We start from the raw sequence: 24,941 nt of genomic DNA, 5'->3' as shown, positions 1-24,941 counted from the left end.
AGCAGCTGGCTACCGGCTCGAAGGGAGCAGTCATAAGTTTGGCTAGAACTAGGCTGAGGTCCCAAGTTGGGGCGCGGTGGTATACTTGGGGGTATAATTGCTCCAAGCCCTTGAGGAACCTCAAAACCATGGGGTGAGAGAACACCGAGCGGCTGCTCTCCCCTGGATGAAAGGTAGAGATGGTGGCCAAGTGCACCTTCAATGAAGATAAGCTAGGCCATGCTGTTTGAGAGACCAGAGGTAGTCCAAGATAGTAGGGACCGGTACCTTGGTGGGAATAACATTACATTGGTCACACCAGCAGGAGAAGTGCTTACACTTGGCCAGATATGTTAACCTAGTGGAAGGTTTCCTACTACCCAGGAGCACTTGTTGCACCGAGGCAGAGCAATGTAACTCAGACTGGCTTAACCACGCAGTAACCATGCTGTGAGGTGAAGAGACTGCAGGTCTGGGTAGTGAAGTCTGCCGTGGTCCCAAGTTATGAGGTCCGGGTAAAGAGGTAGAGGGATTGGGTTGGCTATCAACAGGTCGAGCAACATGGTGTACCAGTGTTGCCTCGGCCAGGCTGGAGCGATCATGATCAGGTGGGCTCTGTCTCTGCGAAGCTTGAGCAGGACCCTGTGAACCAGGGGGAACAGTGGGAAGGTATAAAGCAGATGGCTCGTCCACAGTATCAGAAATGCATCTGAGATCGAGCCCTGGGAGAGACCTTGGAAGGAGCCGAACGTCTGGCATTTCCTGTTCTCGCGGGAGGCGAAGACGTCTATGTGGGGAAAGCCCCACTTCCGGAAAACAGAATGGATAACATCTGGACGAATCAACCACTCATGAGACAGGAAGGATCTGTTGAGTTGATCCGCCAGAGTGTTCCAAACCCCTGGGAGAAAAGAAGCTACTAGGTCTACTGAGTGGGCTATGCAGAAGTCCCAGAGCTGAATAGCTTCCTGACAAAGGGGGAGGAACGTGCTCCTCCCTGCTTGTTTATGTAAAACGTGGCCGTTGTGTTGTCTGTGAACACTGAGAAACAACGGCCTTGTAAATGCCCTTGAAACGCCTGGCACGCAAGGCAGACTGCTCTCAGCTCCCGCACATTGATGTGCAAGGCTAGTTCCTGAGCTGACCAAAGGCCTTGAGTGTGGAGATGTTCAAGGTGGGTACCCCAGTCGAGAGATGACACGTCCATTGTCAGGGTCATTGAAGGCTGAGGCGGATGGAATGGCATCCCTGCACAGACCAGGGAGGGCGTCAACCACCAGTCCAGGGAGCCTAGGATGCTTGGGGGGATCGTGAGGATCGTGTCCATACTGTCTCTGCCCGGGTGGTATACCGAGGAGAGCCAAGTTTGAAGGGGACGGAGACGTAGTCTGGAGTGTTTGGTCATGAATGTGCAGGCAGCCATGTGACTGAGGAGGCCGAGACAAGTGCAAGCCGAAGTTGTCGGGAAGTTTTGTAGGCCTTGTATAATTGATGCCATTGCCTGAAACCGAGGCTGTGGTAAGCAGACCCTGGCGAGATTGGAGTCCAGAATGGCCCCAATGAAGTCTATTCTTTGTGTGGGAACCAGAGTGGATTTCTCTATGTTGATCATCAGGCCTAGTCGCTTGAATAGGTCCTTGACGATGCCCACATGACAGGTAACTTGGGTCTCGGAGGCTCCTCGAATGAGCCAATCGTTGAGATACGGGAAGACGTGTATCCGACGACGACAAAGGGAGGTGGCGACTACAGCCATGCATTTTATGAATACTCGTGGGGTGGTAGAGGGGCCAAACGGAAGGACCATAAATTGGAAATGTTGACAGTTGACCACAAACCGGAGGTACCGTCTGTGCGGAGGGTAAACGACAATGTGAAAATACACGCCCTTCATATTGAGGGTGGCGTACCAGTCTCCCAGATCCAAGGATGGGATGATGGTCCCCAGGGATACCATGCGGAACTTCAACTTTATCATGAACTTGTTGAGTCCTTGCAGGTCTAGGATAGGTCTGAGATTCCCTTCGCCTTGGGGATTAGGAAATAGCGGGAATAGAACCTCTTGCCCCTCGAGTCCTTCGGTACCTCCTCTATAGCTCCCATGGCAAGGAGCGTCCATACCTCTTGCAAGAGGAATTGCTCGTGAGAGGAATCCCTGAAGAGGGATGAGGATGAGGGTTGAGGGGCGGACTGAAATAAACTGGAGGTGGTATCCGAATTCTACCGTGCGTAGGACCCAATGATCGGAAGTTAGTTGGGTCCACGCAAGAAGGAAAAGGGAGAGGTGGTTGTAAAAGGGAGGGAAAGGATCCTGGGAAACAACTGGTATGCTGTCCTCGGGCGTGCCTTCAAAAGTTTGGTTTGGGACCCACGGGTGGTTTGGAGGGACCCTGATTCTGACCCCCTTGGGGTCCAGACTGCCGTCTGCAATTGCCTCGGCCGCGCCTTCAGCTCAAGTCCTGTCGTGGCCTAGGCGGGGGGTAAGGGCGGTGAGGCTGGGGGGCGGAAGGATCTGCGCTGAGTCAGTGTGTGTGCATCCGAGCGAGCGCATGATCACCCTATTGTCCTTTAGGGTTTTCAGCCTAGGGTCAGTCTTTTCAGAAAATAGGCCTTGGCCATCAAAGGCCATCAAAGGGCAAGTCCTGTATGGTGTATTGTAATTCAGGTGGAAGGCCTGACACCTGGAGCTATGATATTTGCCTCATGGCTGCGTCCAGCGAGGCCTGGAGAGAAGTTCTCGCCACCTTCTTCCCTTCCTCCAAAAGGGCAGCAAACTCTTGGTGGGAGTCTTGGGGAACTAACTCCGTGAATTTTCCAACCGCCGCCCAGGTGTTATACTTGTACTGGCTAAGCAGGGCTCACTGGTTTGCCACCCTGAGTTGGAGGCCCCGAGCAGAGTATACTTTGCGGCCCAATAAGTCCATCGGTCTAGCCTCCTTTGATTTTCAAGCAGGAGCTTGCTGGCCATGGCGCTCCCTTTTGTTGACTGATTGCACAACAAGGCAGCAGGGAGGAGGGTGCACGTACAAGTACTCGTACCCCTTAAAGGGCACCATGAACTTCCGCTCAACTCCCCCGCCCATGGGCGGAATAGAGGCTGGAGGCTGCCAGATGGTATCAGCATTTGCCTGGATCGTACGAATGAACGGCAAGGCCACTCTTGTGGGGTGTCAGCTGACAAAATATCCACCACAAGGTCCTCTATTTCTGGGACCTCCTCCACCTGAAGATTCATATTCAGGGCCACGCATCTCAGGAGGTCCTGATGTGCACTCAGATCAATTGGAGGAGGGCCCGAGGAGGATGTCCCTGCCACCGCTTCATCTGGAGAGCAGGAAGAGGAAAGGCCAGGGACAAGAGGGTCCTGTGTGGGCTCCTGTTCTTGGGCGACGTCAGGCTCAGGTGGGACCTGAGAGTCTGTTGACTGAATGGGAGCTTCCTCCGTATCCGCAGGAGGGGGGCGGCTGACAGTCGCCTCCGGCACATGGTGTTCCGATAGTACGGAGCGTGATAGCACTGGAGGCACACCTTGCGCTTGGTGATATGTCCAAGGTGTCCAAAAGGACCACTGATGAGGTCCTTGTTCTTGGGCCTGGGTCTCCTGGAAGACTCGGCTGGGCACATCTGAGTCACGGTCCTGTGCATACGAAGCACTGTCCGCGTGAGATGACACAGATGTGTGTCGAGATGGCCACAGAGGAGCTGAAAAGCCCTGGGAAGGGTCTCCATCTCTAAAAGATCTCTCTCTGTGCGGCACTGGAGAGCAGTACCGGGCGCCATACCAATACCGGGAACGAGACCGGGACCTGTGACCGGAGCGGTGTCGGGAGGTTAACCGGGATCTCGAAGCTCGACATCTGGAACGGCTGCGAGATGCGCGGTACCGGGAATGGTGCCAGGAGCTGGATCAGTGCCGAGAGCACCAGGCCGGCGAACAGGATGCTGAACGGTGCCGCGAGTGCGACCGGTACTGAGAAGGAGAGCGGTGCCAGGACTGCGAGCGGCACTGGGATCGGCGACGGGATCGACAGTGCTAGTTGGACCGCGATCGTGATTGGTGCCTCTTGGCGGTGCCGACAGATGATGATCTCAGCAGGGCAGACTTGCCAATCGATTGTATAACCTGCACTGGCGGTGCCAGGGGTTGAGGCAGCGCAGACTCCGTCAGCGCGATCAGCTCCCTCGCTGTGGAAAAGGTCTCCGGCGTGGAGGGAATAGTGAGCTCAACCACGGCATGCGCCGGGGAGCTTTCAGGCACTGGACTCGATGGCCCTTGCAGGACCGGAATCGACGGTGCCGAAGCTGGGGATGCTGTGGCAGGTGTCGGTACTGGGTGCTCCGACTTACGCGGGTGCTCCGACTGTGGTGCAGGTGGCACGGAAGCAGCAGGAGTCTTATGTTTCTTAAGCCGCGGGGAGAGGGAACGGTGCCGAGCAGACATCTGTTCCGGCGAGCCTTAGCGATACCGGTGCCAAGGAGCCTTAGCGATATCGGTGCGATCCGGTGCCGAAGAAGCGCTTCTCCCTGATGCGGACTGTCCAGTGCTCGGTGCTGAGGGCGGAGGAGTAAGAGCTGCCTCCATCAGGAGCTGTTTGAGACAAAAGTCCTGCTCTTTCTTCGTTCTTGGCTTAAAGGCCTTACAGATCCGGCACTTATCCGAGAGATGGGATTCCCCGAGGCACTTAAGACAGGAGTCATGGGGATCTCCCGTTGGCATCGGCTTGTGGCAGGCCGAGCACAGTTTGAAGCCCGGTGAATCGGGCATGGGCCCTGGTACCGGGTGCGGGGAAGGGGCCAATCCCTGAACCCTTCTCAACTATAAACATGAACTATATTATAGAACGAATAAAACTAAGTACAACTATAGACATTATAACTATATACACAAGAATTAGTAAGAGAACTACGAGTAGCTAGGGAAATGGAGATCAGCTAAGCCGCGCTCCACTGTTCCACGACCGACATGGACGGTAAGAAGGAACTGAAGGGCTGTTGGGTCGGCAGGGGTATATATCCAGCGCCATGGCGGCACCACTCTAGGGGGCGACCCAGTCAACTCACTGAGAGTTGCTAGGGTAAAAATCTTCCGATGAACATGCACGTGGTACGCGCACACCTAATTGGAATTGATATGAGCAAGCACTCAAAGAAGAATAAGTATTTTCCCCCCATATGGATCATCAGGTGGTCTTGAACTCTGACCTTTCAGATCCTCAGCATAGACAGGGCCCTGAGTATTTGGCCATTTTCATTTTTGTCCATTTTCATCCATAGAATTTGCTACAGAATTCACCCCCTTGTTGCAAGACTGTGTCCCAGAATCTGATTGATTTCAGTTGCGTTTCTAGACGTTATTAATGCAGAGAAAATCTCAAAAATGTGAACTGGGTTTAAACCCAATGCAGTATCATCTGTCTGCGTCTGCAGAGAACATGAAGCAGTAGCTCTGGGAAGTCTGACCTGCCCCAATCATCTTAATCAGAGCCACTTTGAAATTCTGTGGTTGAGCAATTTGGCATTTTCCCAAGTTACCATGGAATTCAGCTTCCTGTCTGTCCCCCTACTAAGGTTGCCAGGTGTCCGGTTTTTGACCGGAATGCCCAGCTGAAAAGGGACCCTGGTGGCTCCAGTTGGTACTGCTGACCAGGCCATTAAAAGTCCAGTCAGTGGTGCAGCAGGGGCTCCCTACCTATCCTGGCTCTGCATAGCTCCCAGAAGCAGCCGCCAGGTCCCTGCAGCCCCATGGCACATGGGCGGTCAGGAGGGCTCTGCACGCTGCCCCTGCCCCGAGTACCGACTCCCACTGGGAGCTGCAGGGGTAGCACCTGCAAGTGCAAGGGCAGCATGTGGCACTGGGGTGACAAGATGTCCCAATTTTATAGGGACAGTCCTGATTTTTGGGTCTTTTTCTTATATAGGCTCCTATTACCCCCCACCTCCGTCCCAATTTTTCACGCTTGCTGTCTGGTCACCCTATGTGGCACGTCCCTGGCAGCCCATGTGCCTAGGGGCTGCAGAGAGCTGGCGGCCACTTCCTTGGAGCTGCGGTAAGTGCCACTGGGACCCTGCAGCCCCTCCCGCACCCCAAACCCTTGTCCCAGCCCTGAGCCTGCTCCTGCACCTGAAACCCCCCTCAGCCCCAACCCCCAGCCAGAGCCCACACCCCCTTCCACACTCCAAATCCCTCGGCCCCTCGGCCCGCTCCTGCACACCAAAGACCTCATCCCCAGTCCCACCCCAGAGCCCACACTCCCCCTCCACCCCAACCCCTGCCCCAGCCTGAAGCTCTGTCCTATGTCCTTAACACTTCATTTCTGGCCCCATCTGGAGTCCACACCCCAAATCCAGAGCCCATAACCCCCTGCATCCCAACCCTCTGCCCCAGCCCAAAGCCCTCTCCTGTACCCCAAACCTCTGCCCCAACCAGAGCCTCACCCCCCTCCTGCACGCCAAACTCCTGCCCCAGCCCAGTGAAACTGAGTGACGGTGGGTGAGAGTGTGCAACAGAGGGAGGGGAGAAGGAGCTAGTGGGGAGCAGGGCCCCGCTGAAGGGGCAGGGGTGTTCGGTTTTGTGCGATTAGAAAGTTGGCAACCCTAGTCCCAGCTGTGCCAGAATCTATCTGGCTGCTGCCTCCTGCCCTCCAGCTTTCTCCAGAAGAGTGAGTTAACTGGATGACAGTGTATGCTGCCTACATTAAACCATGAAACCAGATCCCACAGCATGAGGGCATCCAAAATTACTATCCTTCTGGACAATGAGGCCTGGGCAAGACCTTCTATGCACTTTGTCAACGCTACTCTATAATTACTCAGAAGAGTCCACATGGATAAGGCAGAAAACTCCCCTTTCCTCTCAAGAGGTTGAGCATTCTGACTTAACAAAACGGTCTAAGAGACTGGAATCAGAAATAGATCTCAGGTCAGCTGCTGAGCAGTGCACTACAGGCCATGACAATACTCTGTTTTTTTAAAAAAAGAATAAAGACTTACACTTGATTTATTAACAAATCAGCAGAGCGAGAGCTCAGTAATAATTTAGCCTTCTCTAGATTCTACAATCTATTGGCTTTTAAACAATGGCAGAATCACAGAATACATGAGGCCATGATAATAGCACAGACCAGAACTTGTTAATTTAAATTATCTTTACACTGTGGCCATTATGAACTCCCTTGGGATTCTCCCTTGTCGTTCAGAGCCACTTTAGAAGCTATGAAGCTTCACTTTCAAATTTTTTAATGCTTTTAAATCCTTGTGCTATACTATTATTGTCATCAGAGGGTGGAGCTTCTAAAGCAGCTTTTAAAGTTATTTTTTTTAAATGATTCCAACCTCCTTTGTAAAGTCTACTGAGATCTATACACGAAATGCACTATATAAGAACTAGAAATTCTTATTATTAATTATTATTATTATTATTTCAAAAGTTTAAAAACAGCCATGAGAATTCACCACCAACCTAAGAAGACTGCAGCATCATATGGAAAAAAAAAATCCAGTGAAAAAGTATTTGGTAAGGAGGGAGTTCCTGGATGTGCACTCTACTCTTTAATAAAACCTCTTCTTGAGAGCTGGAAGCATTCAATCTTGTGCATCACCGGGCATGCCAGTTACTAAAGTTCTATGCATGCCCTGTTATATTTTATTGTTTACGTACCATTTTCCTCTAGAAATTTTCAAAAAAAATTAATACTACTAGAAATAAAACTTCAGGGGATAAAAAAACGTGTTTTACAGAATGACTGAGTTTGTAGCACATCAAAACAGAAAGCAGATATCCAGTTGTGAATTCAGTAAATCTAGGCACGACTGTAATGCTATTATTGAAATAAATTCAAAGTTGCACAGCTGAATTTCTAAACAATGGACTGTGGGCACCTACATACAGTTACTACCCTTATTTTTTTAAAAATTCTTCAGTTTCTATTCTCATACTTTTTTTTAGAAAATGTATATAATAATCATGAATAAATGCTCTGATACAGAAAGGGTAAATCTTGTTATTGTTCTCCCTTAAGTTTAGACTGTGTGTATGCACACACAGAGAAAGTGATTTATTCCCAGCAGACTCTATTATTAGGTTTTATGTAAATGTCAAGACTCTGATCTGTTGACTTCTATAAATTAGTGCTCCTGCCATCCCATCATGCCTGAGCCAGTACCCTAACTCTACATAACCCTGAATTTTCTTTGAACTACTAATTCACTAGATAAGCACCATCTCTGTATTTAATTTTCTATGTAGGGGTTGTTTTTAGTTTTAGAATCACTTTTACTTATATTGTCTTCTTCAAAAATATTTTTTCTTCTGCAATGAATTTTCTTCCTGTTACGTCATGTTTTCAGGGGCGGCTCTCGTCATTTTGCCGCTCCAAGCACGGCAGGCAGGCTGCTTTCGCAGGCATGCCTGCGGGAGGTCCATGAAATTGCAGGAGCACCAAACTCTCCGCAGGCACGCCTACGGGAGGTCCACCGAAGCCGCGGGACCAGCGGACCCTCCGCAGGCAAGCCGCCGAAGGCAGCCTGCCTGCTGCCCTCACGGCAGTAGAGTGCCCCCCGCGGCTTGCCACCCCAAGCACGTGCTTGGCATGCTGGGGCCTGGAGCCGCCCCTGCATGTTTTACTAAAAAAAGGCAGCCATCTGATTAGATAGTTTTGAAGCTACTTAAGAATCTGAACTCGAGAATGTGCACTGAAGTTGAGCCTATAATTTTTGAGTGTTAATCATCTTTTACTTTGTTTTCAGAATCATCATTCTCCATTTGTAAACTATAAAGATTGAATTATTAATTCACATTGCTAATTATTAGCACTCTCTTACAAATAGAATTCTTGGAAAATATGTTAAATAATCAAAATTATATATATATAAAATTATAATTATATTTTTAGAATTATATTTGAGAAAGATTGGCACATATTACAGTGACAGTAAAACGGTAGTACACAACACTTTATGTTTAAAATGAGGAAAATGACTCTCTTTGCAATCCTATTAATTTTTTGGTAGTTCTATTCCACATAAGAAATAAAGGGGCATAAATATAAAACACAGAATTACTCATCAGACTTTTTTGAGGACTATTCAGTCTGAGCAGGTAGAAATGTTTGTCAGAAGTTACACTTATATTTTTGAAATGTAGGTTAGCCTTACACCATACATAAACATTTCTGAAGGGACTTTTCATTGAGCTATATAGTATGGTGGATGTAAAAAAATATATATGGATAGTTCCAAATAATGAATGAGGAGCTGTGGACCTAGGATTGTGCATCATATAAAACAAATAGAGTACAGAAATGAACTCCAGCAGCCATATTGGTGTGCCACAGGCTCCAAAAAGACATCAGCTTCACAGGAAGAATATGATAGGCATTGGTCAAACCCAGATGGAAGCCTGTGTTCTTAAAAGTACCTTGAGTCAAGATCAGATCAGTGATGAAAATCAGATTTTGGAATGTGAGACTAATATATGAAACTACTAAAACTGCTAAAAAAAAAAATCAAGAAAAAAAAAGGACAGATATCATCTTGATGTTCTTGTTATCAGTGAGTGTAGGTGGACAAGTTCAAATAAATTACATTTCAGAGAAACAAATAAGATCATAATCTACTGTAGGAAAGCAGATGATAGCCATGAAGCTGGCAGAGAAATTCTAAAGCTGAAAAAAAACCAAGCAGGCACTAAGCGAGTGGGAATCATTAAATTAAGGAATTATTGGAACTTGTTTTCAGACTAGATTCTTCAAAGTAACAGTCATACAATGCTATGCTCCAAACCAGGAAAAGCCTGGAAAAAAATTGATTTTTATGATTTTTTATAGGATGTGTTAACCAAAGTTCTCAAATATTATATCATAGTGACTATGTATGATTTTAATGTAAAGGTTGGAAGTAACAATAATTGGTTGGATAAAGTTATGGGCAAGTGCGTCAGGGATTTGGACATGAATCAAAATGGTGAACAACTAGCAGAAAGTTGCAGTGTAAATGATCTACTGATAAGTGGAGCAACATTCTCTTCCCACATAAAGAAATCCATAAAGTGACACGAAACTCCCCCGATGGTACTACAAAGAACCAGATACATTGCTTCTGAATTTCAAAGAAGTTCTGCAGCTCATTGGCAGATGTACGTGCATACAGGGTAACAGACATGGGAAATGACCATAGTCTTTGTATCATTAAATTGAAGATCAAGTTAAAGAAGATGAAGAAGGTTAAAAAAAGGCCATGAATCAAGAGCGCAAAATTAGAAGACCCAGACACAAAAAGTGCTTTTCAGCCTGAACTGAAGAACAAGTTCAGTGTTCTCATGGAGTCAAACTGAAGAAAACAAAGACACTTATACTACGTGGGAAGGTATCAGAGAATGCTATCTAGAAAGCGCAAAGACAGTCTTAATAGCAATGAAATTTAAAAGGTATGGATGGTCTAGTGATGCACTTAGGAAACAGTGGAAAAAACAAGTGTAAAGCAAAAACTTACGAATGCTAAGACAAGAAGAGACAAGCAAGTAGCAAGAAGAATACAGAGCTCTAGACAGAAAGATAAAAAGGAATGCAGAAGAGATAAAAAAGCACTTATTGATAGAATCTGTCAAGAGGCTGAAGATGCCAGCCAAAGAGGTGAATTTACTACTTTGTATAAAACAACCAAACACTAAATAGGAAACTTTAGCAGTATTGGAGCCCTATTAAAGATGCAGTACTTTAGTACAGAACAAGAACAAAGGAAAAGATAAGAACAACATTTTCAGGCTGTTTTAAATAGACCAAGTCCAAGTGAACTACTAGAAACACATAATGAAGACCTACCATCAGAGCTTGATATTGATTTAGAAGACATTACAATGGAGTAAGTTAGAAAAGCCATCAGTAAACTTAAAAACGGGAAAGTGGCTGGAGAGAATAACATTACCAGAGAGATACCTTAAAAAGTTATGAAACAGCCATCTATGACTTTCCTTGGGTTTTTGGATAGAATATGGAATAAAGAAAAGAACTCAACCAAATGGAAGAGGGGCCTTATTGTAAAATTGCCAAAGAATGCGACTTTACCAACTACAATAACTGGAGAGAAATTATATTACTTTCAGTGTCTAGGAAAATCATGTGCAACATCATCATCCTGGGGTTTGAGCACTGGCCTGCTAAACTCAAGGTTGTGAGTTCAATCCTTGAGGGGACCATTCAGGGATCTTGGGCAAAAATCTGTCTAGGGATTGGTCCTGCTTTGAGCAGGGGATTGGACTAGATGACCTCCTGAGGTCCCTTCCAAACCTCATATTCTAAGATTCTCCACCTATAAAACATTGTAAGAAATATATAGATCTCCAACTTATAGAACAACAAGCAGGTTTTAGACCACTGCGATAATGTGCAGACCATATTGTTGTTCTCAGACATATTACAGCACAAATTGTAGAATGGCAAGCCCCTCTTGTGATAAATTTTATAAATTTCCAGAAGGCTTCTGACAGTGTACACAGAGACAGTCTTTGGAAAATTATGGCATACAACAGAATACAAGCAAAAATGATTAAATCGCAGACCTATATGATAATGTTGAATGTGCAGTCAAAGATGGTGACAAAGATGGTGCAGTCAAAGATGTGCATCAAAGATGGTGACAATGCTCTGTAGTGACAACTGGAGTAAGGCAAAGTTGTATTATGCCCCCACTATTGTTTGCATTGGTCACTGACTACATCATGAGGAAAGTAACCACAGAAGATAAGCAGTGAATTTTATGGACAAATTATAAAGCACAATTTGATGACTTTGTTTTTGACAGACATTGTCCTGATTAGTCAACATATCATGTAATGGAAGAAAAGACCCATCTTTTGGCGCAGACAAGAAGTTAGCTTGTTCATCAGCAAGGGAATGGCAAAAATATATGACCATCAAACACCCCAAAAGCAACCATCAAAGTAGATGGAGAAAACAATGAAGAAACACCAAAAGAACTAAGTTATTTTACCTCAGATGTGCCATGATGGTGACACTATGCTATATATCAAGCAATGAATATCAAAAGCAGCACAACTTACATAAATTTGAAAAGATTTGGAAAAGTAGTATGATTGGCACTAACACAAAACTATGAATTTTTAGCACTGGCATCATGTCTGTTCTCATTCATGAAGTAGCATCATGGAAATCTACAACCGAAATTGATAAGAAGATCAACTCATTCCAAAGTTAATGCCTGCAAAAGATTTTCGGAATTCACTGGGAAGAGTTTCTTGCAACATCAGAAATTCTAAGAGAAGACCAATCTGAAGCATCAAACATGGTATGAAGAGGAAGATGAACCTTTCCAGGACACACTTTAAGGATGCCACCAACACAATTTCCACATCAAATGATACTATGGAGACAACATGAACAGAGAAAAAGAGGGTGACCTAGAGAAACATTATGCAGAATAACAGAGCAAGAAGCCAAATCCATTAACGTGACACCCAGAAGCCTGAATAGACCAGCACAATACTGAAATAAGTGGCAGAAACTAGCGGGTGCCTTATGCACCAGAGGGTATGAGAGGATATAGAAATAAAGAAGACAAATATAAATTTACATTTAAGGTGTTATAGTTATATACTGGGGAACGCTAATTTTCTACAGTTACTATAGACACTCTCTAATGTGTCTAATATAAATGTTATGTTAATGTGCACAGGTGGTAATTCACTTGCAAAAGAGTCAAGAAATTCCAAGTTTTGGCTCCCATAGCAACTGTATCACAACTTCTTTTACATTTTGGTATGAATTCCATGAATCCTATGTCCCAGCATAAAGCCTGAATAAACAGGTTTTATGCAGAGTGCTCCTTGGGAGCTACACTGAACAGAATCCTTCATTCCCAAGACATGGGAAGGAAATATTGCAGTTCATGGGCTGCAATAGCCTCCATAGCCCTCCATATACAAAGTACAGCCAGCAGATCCACACAGACATAGGTCCCTCATTCTTGCTGGTAGAAAGCAACATTCTCAAGGGGTGGCAATTTCTACAGCATAGACTCTCTAAACCATTAGAAGAGAAACAGATCACATGGCTTGAGGTTGGATAGACTAATAGAAAGTCATTGCTTCCAACTATCAAATTTCTCTTTAACTAAAAAAAACGCATAGAAGTCTAAAGAAAGGGTAGAAGGATGGGAGGGTCTATGTTTATCAGAGAACAAAAAATACAAGTAAGTAATTTGCTTTTCCCCAGAAGTTAATTATGGTAAATCTACTCCATGTATATTCTATATATAAAATAATCACATAAAATATATCTGCAACAAGAATAACTATATAAGAGAAAACTTGCACAAAACAGGGTTGCATAATAATACATGTAGAAATTCCATTGTGACATTAAATGAATAATGTTGACAAACCATACAGCCTACATATTACTGATTACACAGACACTTCCAAAATGTGTTAAGAAGTGAAAATAAATATGTAAGCATAAACAGCAACACAGTTTTTGTACAAGGAGACAAACACTGCAGAATCCAGTATTCAAACCAATATTTCTTACTCATGGAAAGATAAATGTTTTAAAGTCCACCGGACACATAGCATTTAAGAAAACTTTGGACTCATGAAAATTGAGTAATTACAAAAAATAGTTCCCGTTTTGAAGCCCATGTTCTCTGAGGACTCTTACGGCAAGGAAGAAGGATGCATTGGGGGATCCACACTGACTACAATATCTCAAAGAAACAGTTTCTATAGATTAACCATTCTTTCTTTGTGTATGTGTCATCATGGATTCCACTGTAGATGGCTGGCACAGAGCATCCTCTTCAGGATGGCAGGCATGAAGAGCACCAGATGCATTAATCAAACAAGGATGGGAGTACTGCTCTCCTGAATCTGGTATTGGATCTACTAGTCAAGTGCAGTGCAGTGTTTTACAGATGTGAGCAGATTGCTCCACCTAGCTGCCTGGCAGAGTTCAGATACCGGAACATTTCTGAAACAGGCCAAGGATGTTGCTTGAACTCTGGTAGAGTAAGCCTTGATAGTGGGGGAGATATATTTGACAGCTGGCAGCAGAGATCAGACACAGTCTAAGTTCTCTCTTGCTGCCACAGATGGTAAGAGGGAACTGTGGGAGGGCTGTGGGTGCTATGCCCTTTATGTTCTTGAACCAGAGCAAAAGGAAGCACAGGACATTGATACTAAAAAAAATTTCAAAGAAGAAGATGGTGATTGCTGGTGCAGTAGGGCTGGATACTATCTGGAAGGGGAAATCGGAGAAATACAGTGCCAATCTCTCCTAGACTCCAATGCCCAGATAACCATTGCACATACCACTGTCACTGAGAGGAGTCATCAAACCTATAAATTAGCTGTCAGGGTGGATAACAGAGTAATGCTTCAAGTTCTGGGAATGTGGCACACAGTCGTCAACCTTCAGGATTACAACTAACCTGTCAATTCCTTTTGTTAGAAGATGGCACTCAGTATGCCTGATTGGGACTGACTTCCTGAAGAAATACCATGCTATTGTGAATTTCACCAACTGTTCCTATTCACTGTTGGGAAGGTGATTTTCCCTGTTCACTACAGATGGCCATGTGGAAGTGTGTGGAGCGGTAGTAGAAAAAAAAATCTGATGGCACCTCTAAAATTGAGATGATTATCCCAGGCAGATCAAAGGGTTGGTGCCAAGATGATGAAGGCAGTCTGATTGAGCCCTAACCTTCAAATAGGCTGGAGCTCCTCACTGGACAATCGACTGGTAGGAGCTGGTGTGGCTAGCCAACATGTCAACAAAGCCATTGATCGTGTATCATGCTGGTCCTGCAGGAAGATCACAAAACCAAGACCCCAGCTGATGTGAGGAAGTTGAAACCAGACTAGGGACAAGGCAACAAAAGGCTCGGAAGAAAGGCCCAGTGAGATGCAGAAAAGTTAGGACTTGAGTTCAAGTTTAAATAACACAGTCTGAAGCTTGAACAGATGTGAACAGTACAGGAAGTTTTGTTAGAATATGCAATTATATTTAGTCATGGTGATCCACCATCTGGGATGCCCTGGGTTAATAAAGTATTGGATCAGTTCTGGGAATGCCAGACCTATCAAACAAACACGTGGAAGGATCCCCATCCATTTTCAGCAGAAGGTCAGGCAATAGCTTGAAAGAGTGGGCTTATTAGGCTCTCTGTGAGTTTGTGGGCTGCTCCAGTGATGTTGATGTGGAAGAAACATGGAAGTGTGTTGGTCTGTAGGGATCATCATAGACTGAATAATGCAGCTGTTAAAGATGCCTCTCCCTTGTTCCACACTGACAACACATTGGATCGCCTGGTTAAAGACTGATGATTCTCCACCCTTGACCTGGGTATTGGCCAATGTAGGTGTATCCAGAAGATAACGCTAAAACAGCATTGTGCACCAAGCAGGGACTTTTTGAGCTCAACATGCTGCCATTTGGTCTGTGTAATGTGCTAGGTACATTCCAGAGGCTCATGGATATCGTGTCAGCAGACTTGCAGAGAACATCCTACCTAGTGTACCAGGATGGATCACAGTGATAGGCCGAACTTTGGAAGATCATCTGCAGAAACTGAAATCAGTACTCAAGAAGTTGAAAGGTGCCCATCTGAAAGTTAAGGCCACTAAGTATCAGCTTTTTCTTTAGCGAGATGACATATTTGGGGCACATGATCTCTATGGAGGGAGTAGGCCCAGATCCAGAGAAGGTGGATATGTCAGAGCATGGCCTGTTTCTTGGTATGTAACCGAAGTGCACACTTTCCTAGGCTTGGCCTTCTACTACAAAAGACCTGCAGTAGACTTTGCTGTCTTGGCCAGCCTCTTACACAAAAGCCTCACCAGATGTGAAGTTCTCTAGAAATGTGGAATACAACTGGAGAAGATTTAAACAATGTTTGGCACTATATCTGCGAAAAGGGAATAGCAGGTTGGACATCACTGGATTACATTTCACTGCCACAGATGGTAAGAGAGAACCATGGAAAGTACATAGCTGGTCCAGCTTTTATGCCCTCCCATGGGAGCACAAGGAGGCACAGGGTGCATGAACGGTCTCAAGGGATGCTGCTATTCAAAAGACTACAATCTCATGAGCACAGGATGCATGCACAACTACACTGGGATTTACACTGACATAAAGAAGAATCTTGGGTTCCATTCCACGCTCCAGAGGAGAATGCGCTGTAACAGACAGACTCTTCTGTCCATTTCCTCAAGCATGATCCCTTCTGCTCCATCCCCTCCAAATAGTCCCTGTCTCAGTCTTGTTTCTTCCCCATCTCTGGCTCCATATCCAGTCCCATTACCCTTACCTATCCAGTCCCAGTCTCCACTGCTCAGGCTTCTCATTCCAGTCACAGTCTCCTTGCCCATCCATTTCCAGTTCCTCCCTACCCCCAACTCCTTGTCCCCAGTCTCGTTGCCCAGCCAGGCCCACCTGCCTGTCCTCTGTGGCTCCTCATCTGAACTCCCTCCGTCCTGGCATCTAGTGGTTCATCCATGCTCCCTGTGCCCACTGGCTCCAAATGGCACTCTCCCCCCACAGGCTCCTCATCTAACCTTAGTGCCTCCTCCCAGTCCCTTGTCTCAGTTACACTGCCCAGTCAATCCCAATCACGTCCCCTGGCTCTTCATCCGATCTTTCTCCTGGCTATCTACTGGTTCCCAGTCCCTCGCTCCCCCAGCTCCAGTAGTCTTGCCCAGTCCCACTCTCTGGCTCAGCCAGTCCCAGTCTCCCCTGGACCCCAGTCCCAGCCTCTTTGCTCAGCCAGTCCCAGTTTCCCTCTCTCCCACAGCCAGCTTGCAGTCCCAGTTTCCACCCCACAGGCTCCTTGTCCCAATCTACTCTCACTGCCACCCCTCCTCAGGGTTGGCTTTTCTTCCCTCTGCATTCAAATCAGGCAGCTTTTTCATCCATGCTGTTTGAGCCCAGCAAGACAGTCACTGAGAGCAGAGGAGAAAGACTCCTTGCTCTCAGTTCTGGTCCCACACACAGCATACCCTGCAGCAATCCAGAATAGCAATTGCAGGGGGTGTTCTGTTCAGCCCTGCGTTGCAGCATGCCCACTGAAGACAGCATCTTTGGGAAATATAGCTACTAAAATCTAAGATGTCTTTACTGAGCATGTGTGAAATGCAATTTTTCAACGGACTGGGGCACTAGGGCGTTTCAAAGGAAAGACAGCAAGAATTTTTTCAGATGGACAAAACAATGGATTATAGTTGAACTGTTCCACTTGAAACTTTTCAGACTAATTTAGCCCACGGCAGACACCCACACATAAAATTTCAGCCCAAATGGTTAAAGTTTGGCAAAGTGATAAGAAACTGAAAATAGGGTCTTATAACTGGAAGAGTTGGGTAATCTTAATAACAGGCAGTGCTACCAGCCCTGGCTAGAATAGAATAGATAACAGTAATATGTGCAAGAGAGAAGGAAAACAAGCAGCAAGGCAGTATGTGCAGTGGGTCACTGGGAGAAGGGAGCAGGCATAGGAAGAGAGGAAGACCAAGTTGTGCTGGAAGGCACTAAAAGAGTTAACTTCAGAAGAGTTGCTACACCAGGAAGTAAAGCTGATTCTGCTGTGTCACTTTTGGATTATCAATAAATAAATCTTTGTTGACACCACGCTTGCTTCTCTGTGCTCCTTCCTCCTAAATGCACTCACACCACAACATAGATGGAAGAGGAAGATAACTGGAGAAGGGGACCATGTAGAGCTAACTGAGAAAACGTGACTCTTATTTTCCTCCTGCAAGGGAAAGAACACATCTCCTTAAACACAGTAAAAACACGAGTAATTGTTGTAGGTGCCACAGGGAGATAGTGTAATTGCAAGTAGAATTATAATTGGAAGGGGATGTGGCCCACAACATGAGTCTGTCTTTACGATATGGTCACTTTATTGCAAAGTTAGATAACCCTTTCTATGGCTAGGATTTAAATTTACCCATAAAACTAAAGGTTAAAAAATATGACAGAATACAGTAGATGTAATTGTCAAGTAGGTCCAACTAAAACAGTTGCAGAAATATACCATGCAGAAATAAACATTAATTTTAAGGCAAAAGTTATATCTGAAAATATTTAAATTATGTGAATTCATCTCCTATTTTCTCCCAAGAATTATTTCAAATGACACTATAAGGAACAAGCTTTTAACCACTGAATTTCTCTCATTCACTTAAAAAACTGAAACCAAGAAGATATCATTAGAGATGTGTATTTAACCACACATCCTGCCACGTATGGAAATTGCAATTAATAAACTTACATAGCTCCATTTGTGTAGACTGTGTCACTTCCCTCCACATACTGCACCTGTGCTGGGTAGACATGCTGCACCTGCTGCACGGTCTGCACCTGCTGTACCTGTAAAAATAGAACAAAAACAAAAAACCATCATTCACTTTATGGGACACGGTATTTTGCAAAAAGAATGTCCAGTGCTAAATGGTTCTAATGGTTACTAAGCAATATGAAATAGTTGGGGCACATGTCTGTTCTAACAGTTATTAAACAATAGAGAATGTGACAGCTGTGGGACAGGACTGCAATTACCACATTACGATACTGACATCTCAGAGCCACACTCTTGGGAGTGCATGTACTCTCAGTGACAAAGTCAGAACCACCTGGAAAACAGCGGACCATATATTTGCTTCTTCACAACAGCAGCCTCCTGGAACTCAATCCAGTTCCTTTCTATTTAAATCATAATCTACTCTCAAGAGAACCAGGGAAAGTGGATGACAAGTGTGGATCGATGCTGTTTATCTATTCTAAGAATTACATTTCCTAGATAAGTAAGTTTCCTTTGGCCTTGTCTACCCTAGATTTTTGCTCCAATGCAGTTATACTAATGTAGCTGGGCTGGTATAAATCCCTAGTATAGATGTGATGCACTGGTGTAAAAACTGGCTTGCATTAGTATGATATATCTGAGTTTCTAACTGGGGTAAGCTGCATCCGTGTACATCACTTTTTACATGAATGCTGTGAAACTAGTGTAACTATCTCAAAACCCCCAGTACAGATAAAGCCTCTGAGTATTGAAAGCAGAGTTTCCCCACTTAAACCCACCTTTGCACTCCATTGCCCCAGGTGTCACCTATTTCAGTAGGCTCGGAACACAATTCCACCCTATATCTCGAACCCAAGTCAAAAAAGTAAATGCGTAAATTTATGAATTGAACTTCAGATAGCAACGTTCCTATCTCAGTGACAGAAATATTTCTTAGACATGCTGTTGTCAGGCAGCCTTGGACCTGGTAGAATATGCCTTAAGGCCTCCCAACACTCCAATCTCCCTCTAGCATGGTTCTCATGTGGCTCATCAGGAAGGACTCCTTCAGAACTTCTCAATTAGAACATCCCTATCAGTCCTGACTACTTCTGCAAAATTCTGACTATAACAGATTTTTTCTACTCTCTCTTTTCTGGTGCTGACTCATTCATTTAGAAAAGAGATTTTGTGACAGATTTATAGGAACTCTTCCCCATATTGACTATAAAGCCTAGATTCTAAAAACAATCCCAAACTTTAATATTGCTGCTAAAGTTTGATAGAAAAAAATGGAGTTTTTTGACATGACCCTTTCTGAAGGTTACATTAATTAGTGTTTACCGCCAGAAGTTTTGTGAAATATTTCCTTTGTGAACCACTTATACAAAGACAGTACTGCTCTTGCACAGCCTGTTCTTTTGGAAAGAGTACTTGACCTGTTATTTTTCAAAAAAATTTAATCAAGTGGTAAAGGTGATTTCTTAACATATGACAAGACAAGGCTGAATACGTTTACTCTCCAACTAATCATTAGCCTTATAAAAGGGAGATCAGTAAAGAAGCGAAATGATGAGACCCCTATTTAATCCAAGAAAAATTGTCTTTTACTTGAGTTCAAAGCAGATTTTGTGCATGAAAAGAGGTAATACAAATTATTGCATCACACAAAAATCTCTGTTCAAGAGTATTCAAACCTAGTGATGTTTTCATCCTCCTTGAATTCCTGTGCCCTCTATCGTATCCTAAATTGTTAACCCAAATCATAATTGCTCTACAAGCATTGGTGGAATCTGATCATTGAAGTCTATGAGAGTAATTTCAACAAGCTTTGAGTCAGTCCTGAAAGCACACTTTTCAACCTTCAAACGTGCCAATATGTTTTATAAGCCATCAAAATTTGCAATTTGTTTCACACGATAAGTGACAGAAGAATATAATAGTTTTCAAAAATAAAGTCTGTTTTTAAGGATTTTTTTTTCTCCCTGTGTGAATCATATAAACAAGTTCTGTAATCTGAGATTTAAGAAGACAGACAAGTTCCATAGTTTCATCTATATTTTAAATAAAAAAATTGTAGCAGGATAAATAGTCAGGACTTTTAAAAAAAATTATACATTCTGGCACTCCTACAGCTTGTTTATTAATTCAATATGCTGAAGTATAAAAATCCTTGCAGCAGTATGAATAAAAAGCAACAGATAATGCTCTACCTCCTTTGACACCTTGCCAGAGAGCATGCTTCAGAATAAAGGTAGGAGGATGTATGTTGACTTATTTTAAAAAAATAATGAAACCCTGTTAGGAGTTCAAAATGTTGTAACTAGAAGGTTCCATGGCAGCTGGAAATGACAGCTGAGTGACATCTAGAGTCTGAAAATCAGCTTTTCAGAGTTGTAAGCTCTCAATGAAGCCTTCAGAAAATAAAAGGTTCCTTGCTGGGTCAATATTAGCGACTTGATACCACTATAGAAAAACAACCACACACACAGCCAATATTAGAGACTTGATACTACTATAGAAAAACACACCCAGCCACCCTGGTAGAACTGCATATATTCTGTATAAGTATTTGAGGAGAAAATGTAAAAGATCAGGTAACTCCCAAACAGCTTTTATTCTTGAAGTTTAAGAAAAACTTCATTCAAAACTGAATTTAGAGCTGGATCCAATACATTTTTAGGGAAAAACCATGACTTCCTATAACCAAGATACTTAAATGGTCTCTTTATGGTGATAAGTGAGAAATAACATAGCTAAAAAGCCTTTGTGATGGCCTTTGTTTTGGAAAATTTTGTCTTGAAGAAAACCACTTTAAAGAAGTGTTAAGCCTTGTTAAATAATCAAGCTATATCCTATTTTAAACTATATATTTATAAGGAAGCATATGACTTTTTCAGTTAGAAAAAGTTCATTCACTATCGAAGCCCAATCTATGTTAAACGTCTTGAGAATGTAAAAAGCAACAATGAGGCCTGTGGCACCTTAAAGACTAACATGTATTGGAGCATAAGCTTTTGTGGGTGAATACCCACTTTGTCAGACGCAAGTAATGGATATTTCCAGAGGGAAGTATAAATATACAGGCAAGATTTAGTCTGGAGATAATGAGGTTAGTTCAATCAGGGAGGGTGAGGCCCTCTTCTAGCAGCTGAGGTGTGAACACCAAGGGAGGAGAAACTGTTTTTGTAGTTGGCTAGCCATTCACAATCTTTGTTTAATCCTGATCTGATGGTGTCAAATTTGCAAATGAACTGAAGCTCAGCAGTTTCTCTTTGAAGTTTGGTTCTGAAGCTTTTTTGCTGTAAAATGGCTACCTTTACATCTGCTATTGTGTGGCCAGGGAGGTTGAAGTGTTCTTCTACAGGTTTTTGTATATTGCCATTCCTAATATGTGACTTGTCTCCATTTATCCTTTTAAGTAGGGACTGTCCAGTTTGGTCGATGTACATAGCAAAGAGGCACTGCTGGCACATGATGGCTTATATAGCATTGGTGGACATGCAGGTGAATGAACTGGTGATGATGTAGCTGATCTGGTTAGATCCTGTGATGGTGTCGCTGGTGTAGATATGTGGGCAGAGTTGGCATCGAGGTTTGTTGCATGGATTGGTTGCTGAGTTAGAGTTGTTATGGTGCAGTGTGTGGCTGCTGGTGAGAATATGCTTAAGGTTGGAGCGTTGTCTGTGGGCGAGGACTGGCCTGCCTCCTAAGGTCTGTGAAAGGGAGGGATCATTGTCCAGGATGGGTTATAGATCAGTGATGATGCATTGGAGAGGTTTAAGCTGAGGACTGTAGGTGATGACCAGTGGAGTTCTGTTGGTTTCTTTCTTGGGCTTCTCTTGTAGCAGGAGGCTTCTGGGTACACATCTGGCTCTATTGATTTGTTTCCTTATTTCCTCATGCAGATATCATAGTTTTGAGAATGCTCGGTGAAGTTTTTGTAGGTGTTGGTCTCTGTCTGAGGGGTTGGAGCAAATGTGGTTGTACCTGCCTCTGGAAATTTCCATTACATGTGTCTGATGAAGTGGGTATTCATGCTCCAATACATCTGTTAGTCTTTAAGGTGCCACAGGACTCACCTGTTGCTTTTTACAGATCCAGACTAACACGGTTACCCCTCTGATACTGTTGAGAATGGGCACATCTTCTTAAGGTTCATTTTCACTGCATGCTTCTTTCAGCTGTGTGTAGAATGCATACCTATCTAGCCCCCTAGTCTGGGTATAAACAGCAGTGTAGCCAGTGAGACGTTGCTTAGATGGGTGGAGTAAAGAAACTCCTGAAGGGTGCGGGTATATATGCAAGTACATATTCTATATACTCGTTACTTGCCCAAGCCTGTCTACACAGATACATTTTGCAGTGTAGTGTCCTGCTGCCGGAGACTTGCCCCTCCACAGGAAAAGACTCTCTCAACAGGAAATGCTCTGGCAGCTCCCTGCTGTTGGAGCCTTCCCCCTCTAAAGAATCTCCACTCCTCCCCCCAATCAGAGGCTTTCCTCGCCATAGTGAAAGGTTCCAACAGTAGGGAGCTACTGAAGCTTTTCCTCACTGCCAGAGCCTTTCACCAACACATGTAGTTACAGGGCTTGGCTACACTTGAGAGTTACAGCGCAGGTGGTGGCTTTACAGCGCTGTAACTTACTCCCTGTCCACATTGGCAAGGCACATACAGCTCTGTATCTCCCTGGCTACAGCGCTGGTTGTACTCCACTTCGAGGAGAGGAATAAAGAGAACATCTCTGCTCTTGCAGCGCTGGGGTGCCAGTGTAAATGGTGATTAATCTTACTATGCTGTGACTGACCTCCAGAACCTTCCCATAATGCTTTTAAGTAAAGAAAACACTCTATGTTTTGTTGTGATGCCTCTCTTTGTTTTGTTGTGAACTCGGGGCTCCCGGAGCTGGTTATCTAAAAAACACACACAGGTAATGTTTGCTTGAGCAGAGGCAGGCAGGGGGATGAATGTCCACAGCTAGTGTTTGCTTGAGGAGAGAAGTGGCCTGGAGGGCGGGGGTGGGGAGTCCATTTTGGAGCAGCTGCTTATCTGGTCTGTGATGAAAAAAACAAAGGCAGCTATTTGCATTTAGTGAATGAGAGGGGTGGGGGAAGGGGTCAGAACTTGCAAGGCAGGGAGCTGACACAGTGTCGGCTCCAAAAATCCACTCTCTCTCCCCCACGCTCCCTGTCACACTCCACCCCACCTCCCTCTTTTGAAAAGCACGTTGCAGCCACTTGAACGCTGGGATAGCTGCCCATAATGCACCATTCCCAACACCACTGCAAATGTTGCAAATGTGGCCACACTGCAGCGCTGGTAGCTGTCAGTGTGGCCACACTCCAGCGCTTTCCCTACACAGCTGTATGAAGACAGCTGTAACTCCCAGCACTGTACAGCTGCAAGTGTAGCCAAACTCACAGTGTGGACACAGCAGGATTTTCATTGTGGCCTGTAGCTACATATATCCTACATGCTACCATCAGTGAGATGTAGTGCAGACATGGACACATCTCTCTATTTAGGGACGGGAGGTGAAGGAGATCAGATATTGCCTCAAAGATATAGGGGCCCAATTCATTGAGGAGAATTTGGCCTGAGGAAAAACTCATCACCATTTTCAGAGTAAGACTGTAGCACTATGGAAATTTTTTTTCTTTCCTTTCTTCTTCTGTTTTATATGTCATTTTTGCCTGACAACTTTTATTTAAATGATTAACAAAAAATTAACAGTGTGGTCTGTTTGCTTGTGAGGTAGAACAGAGACTGGGGGGGCTCAGAGAGGCCCTTTAAATCTCAAACTGTCTGATTGGTCTTCCTGCCTGTGTGACAGTTAGGGTGACCAGACATCCCGAAAAAATCGAGACTGTCCCAATTTTGAGAGTTTGTCCCGCATCCCGACCAGAGTACGGTTGGGACACCATTTGTCCCGATATTTTGTTTCCTGGTCTTCAGCGGCGAGTGCTTCTGTCTTTGGTGGCAAGGTTTATTACCCCCCGCTGAAATACCGCCAAAGACCGTCTGGGACTGAAGGGCTCTCTGCCAAATTGTCCCCGAACTCCTGGATGGGTGAGTGTTAAAAAAACTGCTTCTACTTACTCCAGGGCAACTTATCCATGACTTTACTTAACTAACAAATGCATGGGCCATGATTTTTTTTTTTTTAACATCTATGCACGTCCAGGGATCTGGGAGAAGGGTCATAACAGAAACAGTGGTTCCAGCCTGAAACAGCCATCGACAGTGATTGGGACTGCAGCTGCATCTAAACTGAGATTACACCTGAGGTTTCTACAAAGGCAGCTCTTCGCAAATAACTAATGGGAGACCATCAACTACTCCTGCAGTAATTCTGGGTATATTGTCAGTCTCAGAAATGATTTGCAGAGACTAAAACTGTTCTAGGACAGGCCCATAATAGCTACTCCAAACAGGCATGCTGAATCTTGGAACTCCACAAGGGGAGCCTCTTCCATTCTTCCAGCTTGTGGCTTCTGTGGAGGCAGAGGATCCCTGCCTGTAGAGGTGACAATATTGTGAACCACTCGATAATTAGTGAACTATACATTTAGGCCTAAACTTTAACATTCCTTATAGTGGGGGAAATCCAAAGAAACCACCACAGTATTAAATTAGGAAGGCCAAAAAAAGAATTTGAGAACAGTTAGCC

The 24,941-nt window shown here is 44.5% G+C and overlaps 1 protein-coding gene across 8 annotated transcripts in view; it reads right to left on the bottom strand.

The window, feature by feature from the left end:
• RFX3 (regulatory factor X3) overlaps positions 1-24,941 on the bottom strand; it is a 249,966-nt gene that overhangs the window by 75,205 nt on the left and 149,820 nt on the right. For all 8 annotated transcript variants that reach the window (XM_032801796.2, XM_075067261.1, XM_075067262.1 and 5 more), the window contains one exon: positions 18,262-18,359. In XM_032801796.2, the coding sequence (XP_032657687.1) occupies positions 18,262-18,359 (98 nt within the window). The remainder of the gene's footprint in view (positions 1-18,261; positions 18,360-24,941) is intronic.

The sequence above is a fragment of the Chelonoidis abingdonii genome, chromosome 6 (assembly GCF_003597395.2).
Source record: "Chelonoidis abingdonii isolate Lonesome George chromosome 6, CheloAbing_2.0, whole genome shotgun sequence".
NCBI lineage: Eukaryota > Metazoa > Chordata > Testudines > Testudinidae > Chelonoidis > Chelonoidis abingdonii.
This window is presented reverse-complemented; position numbering and strand designations above follow the sequence as displayed.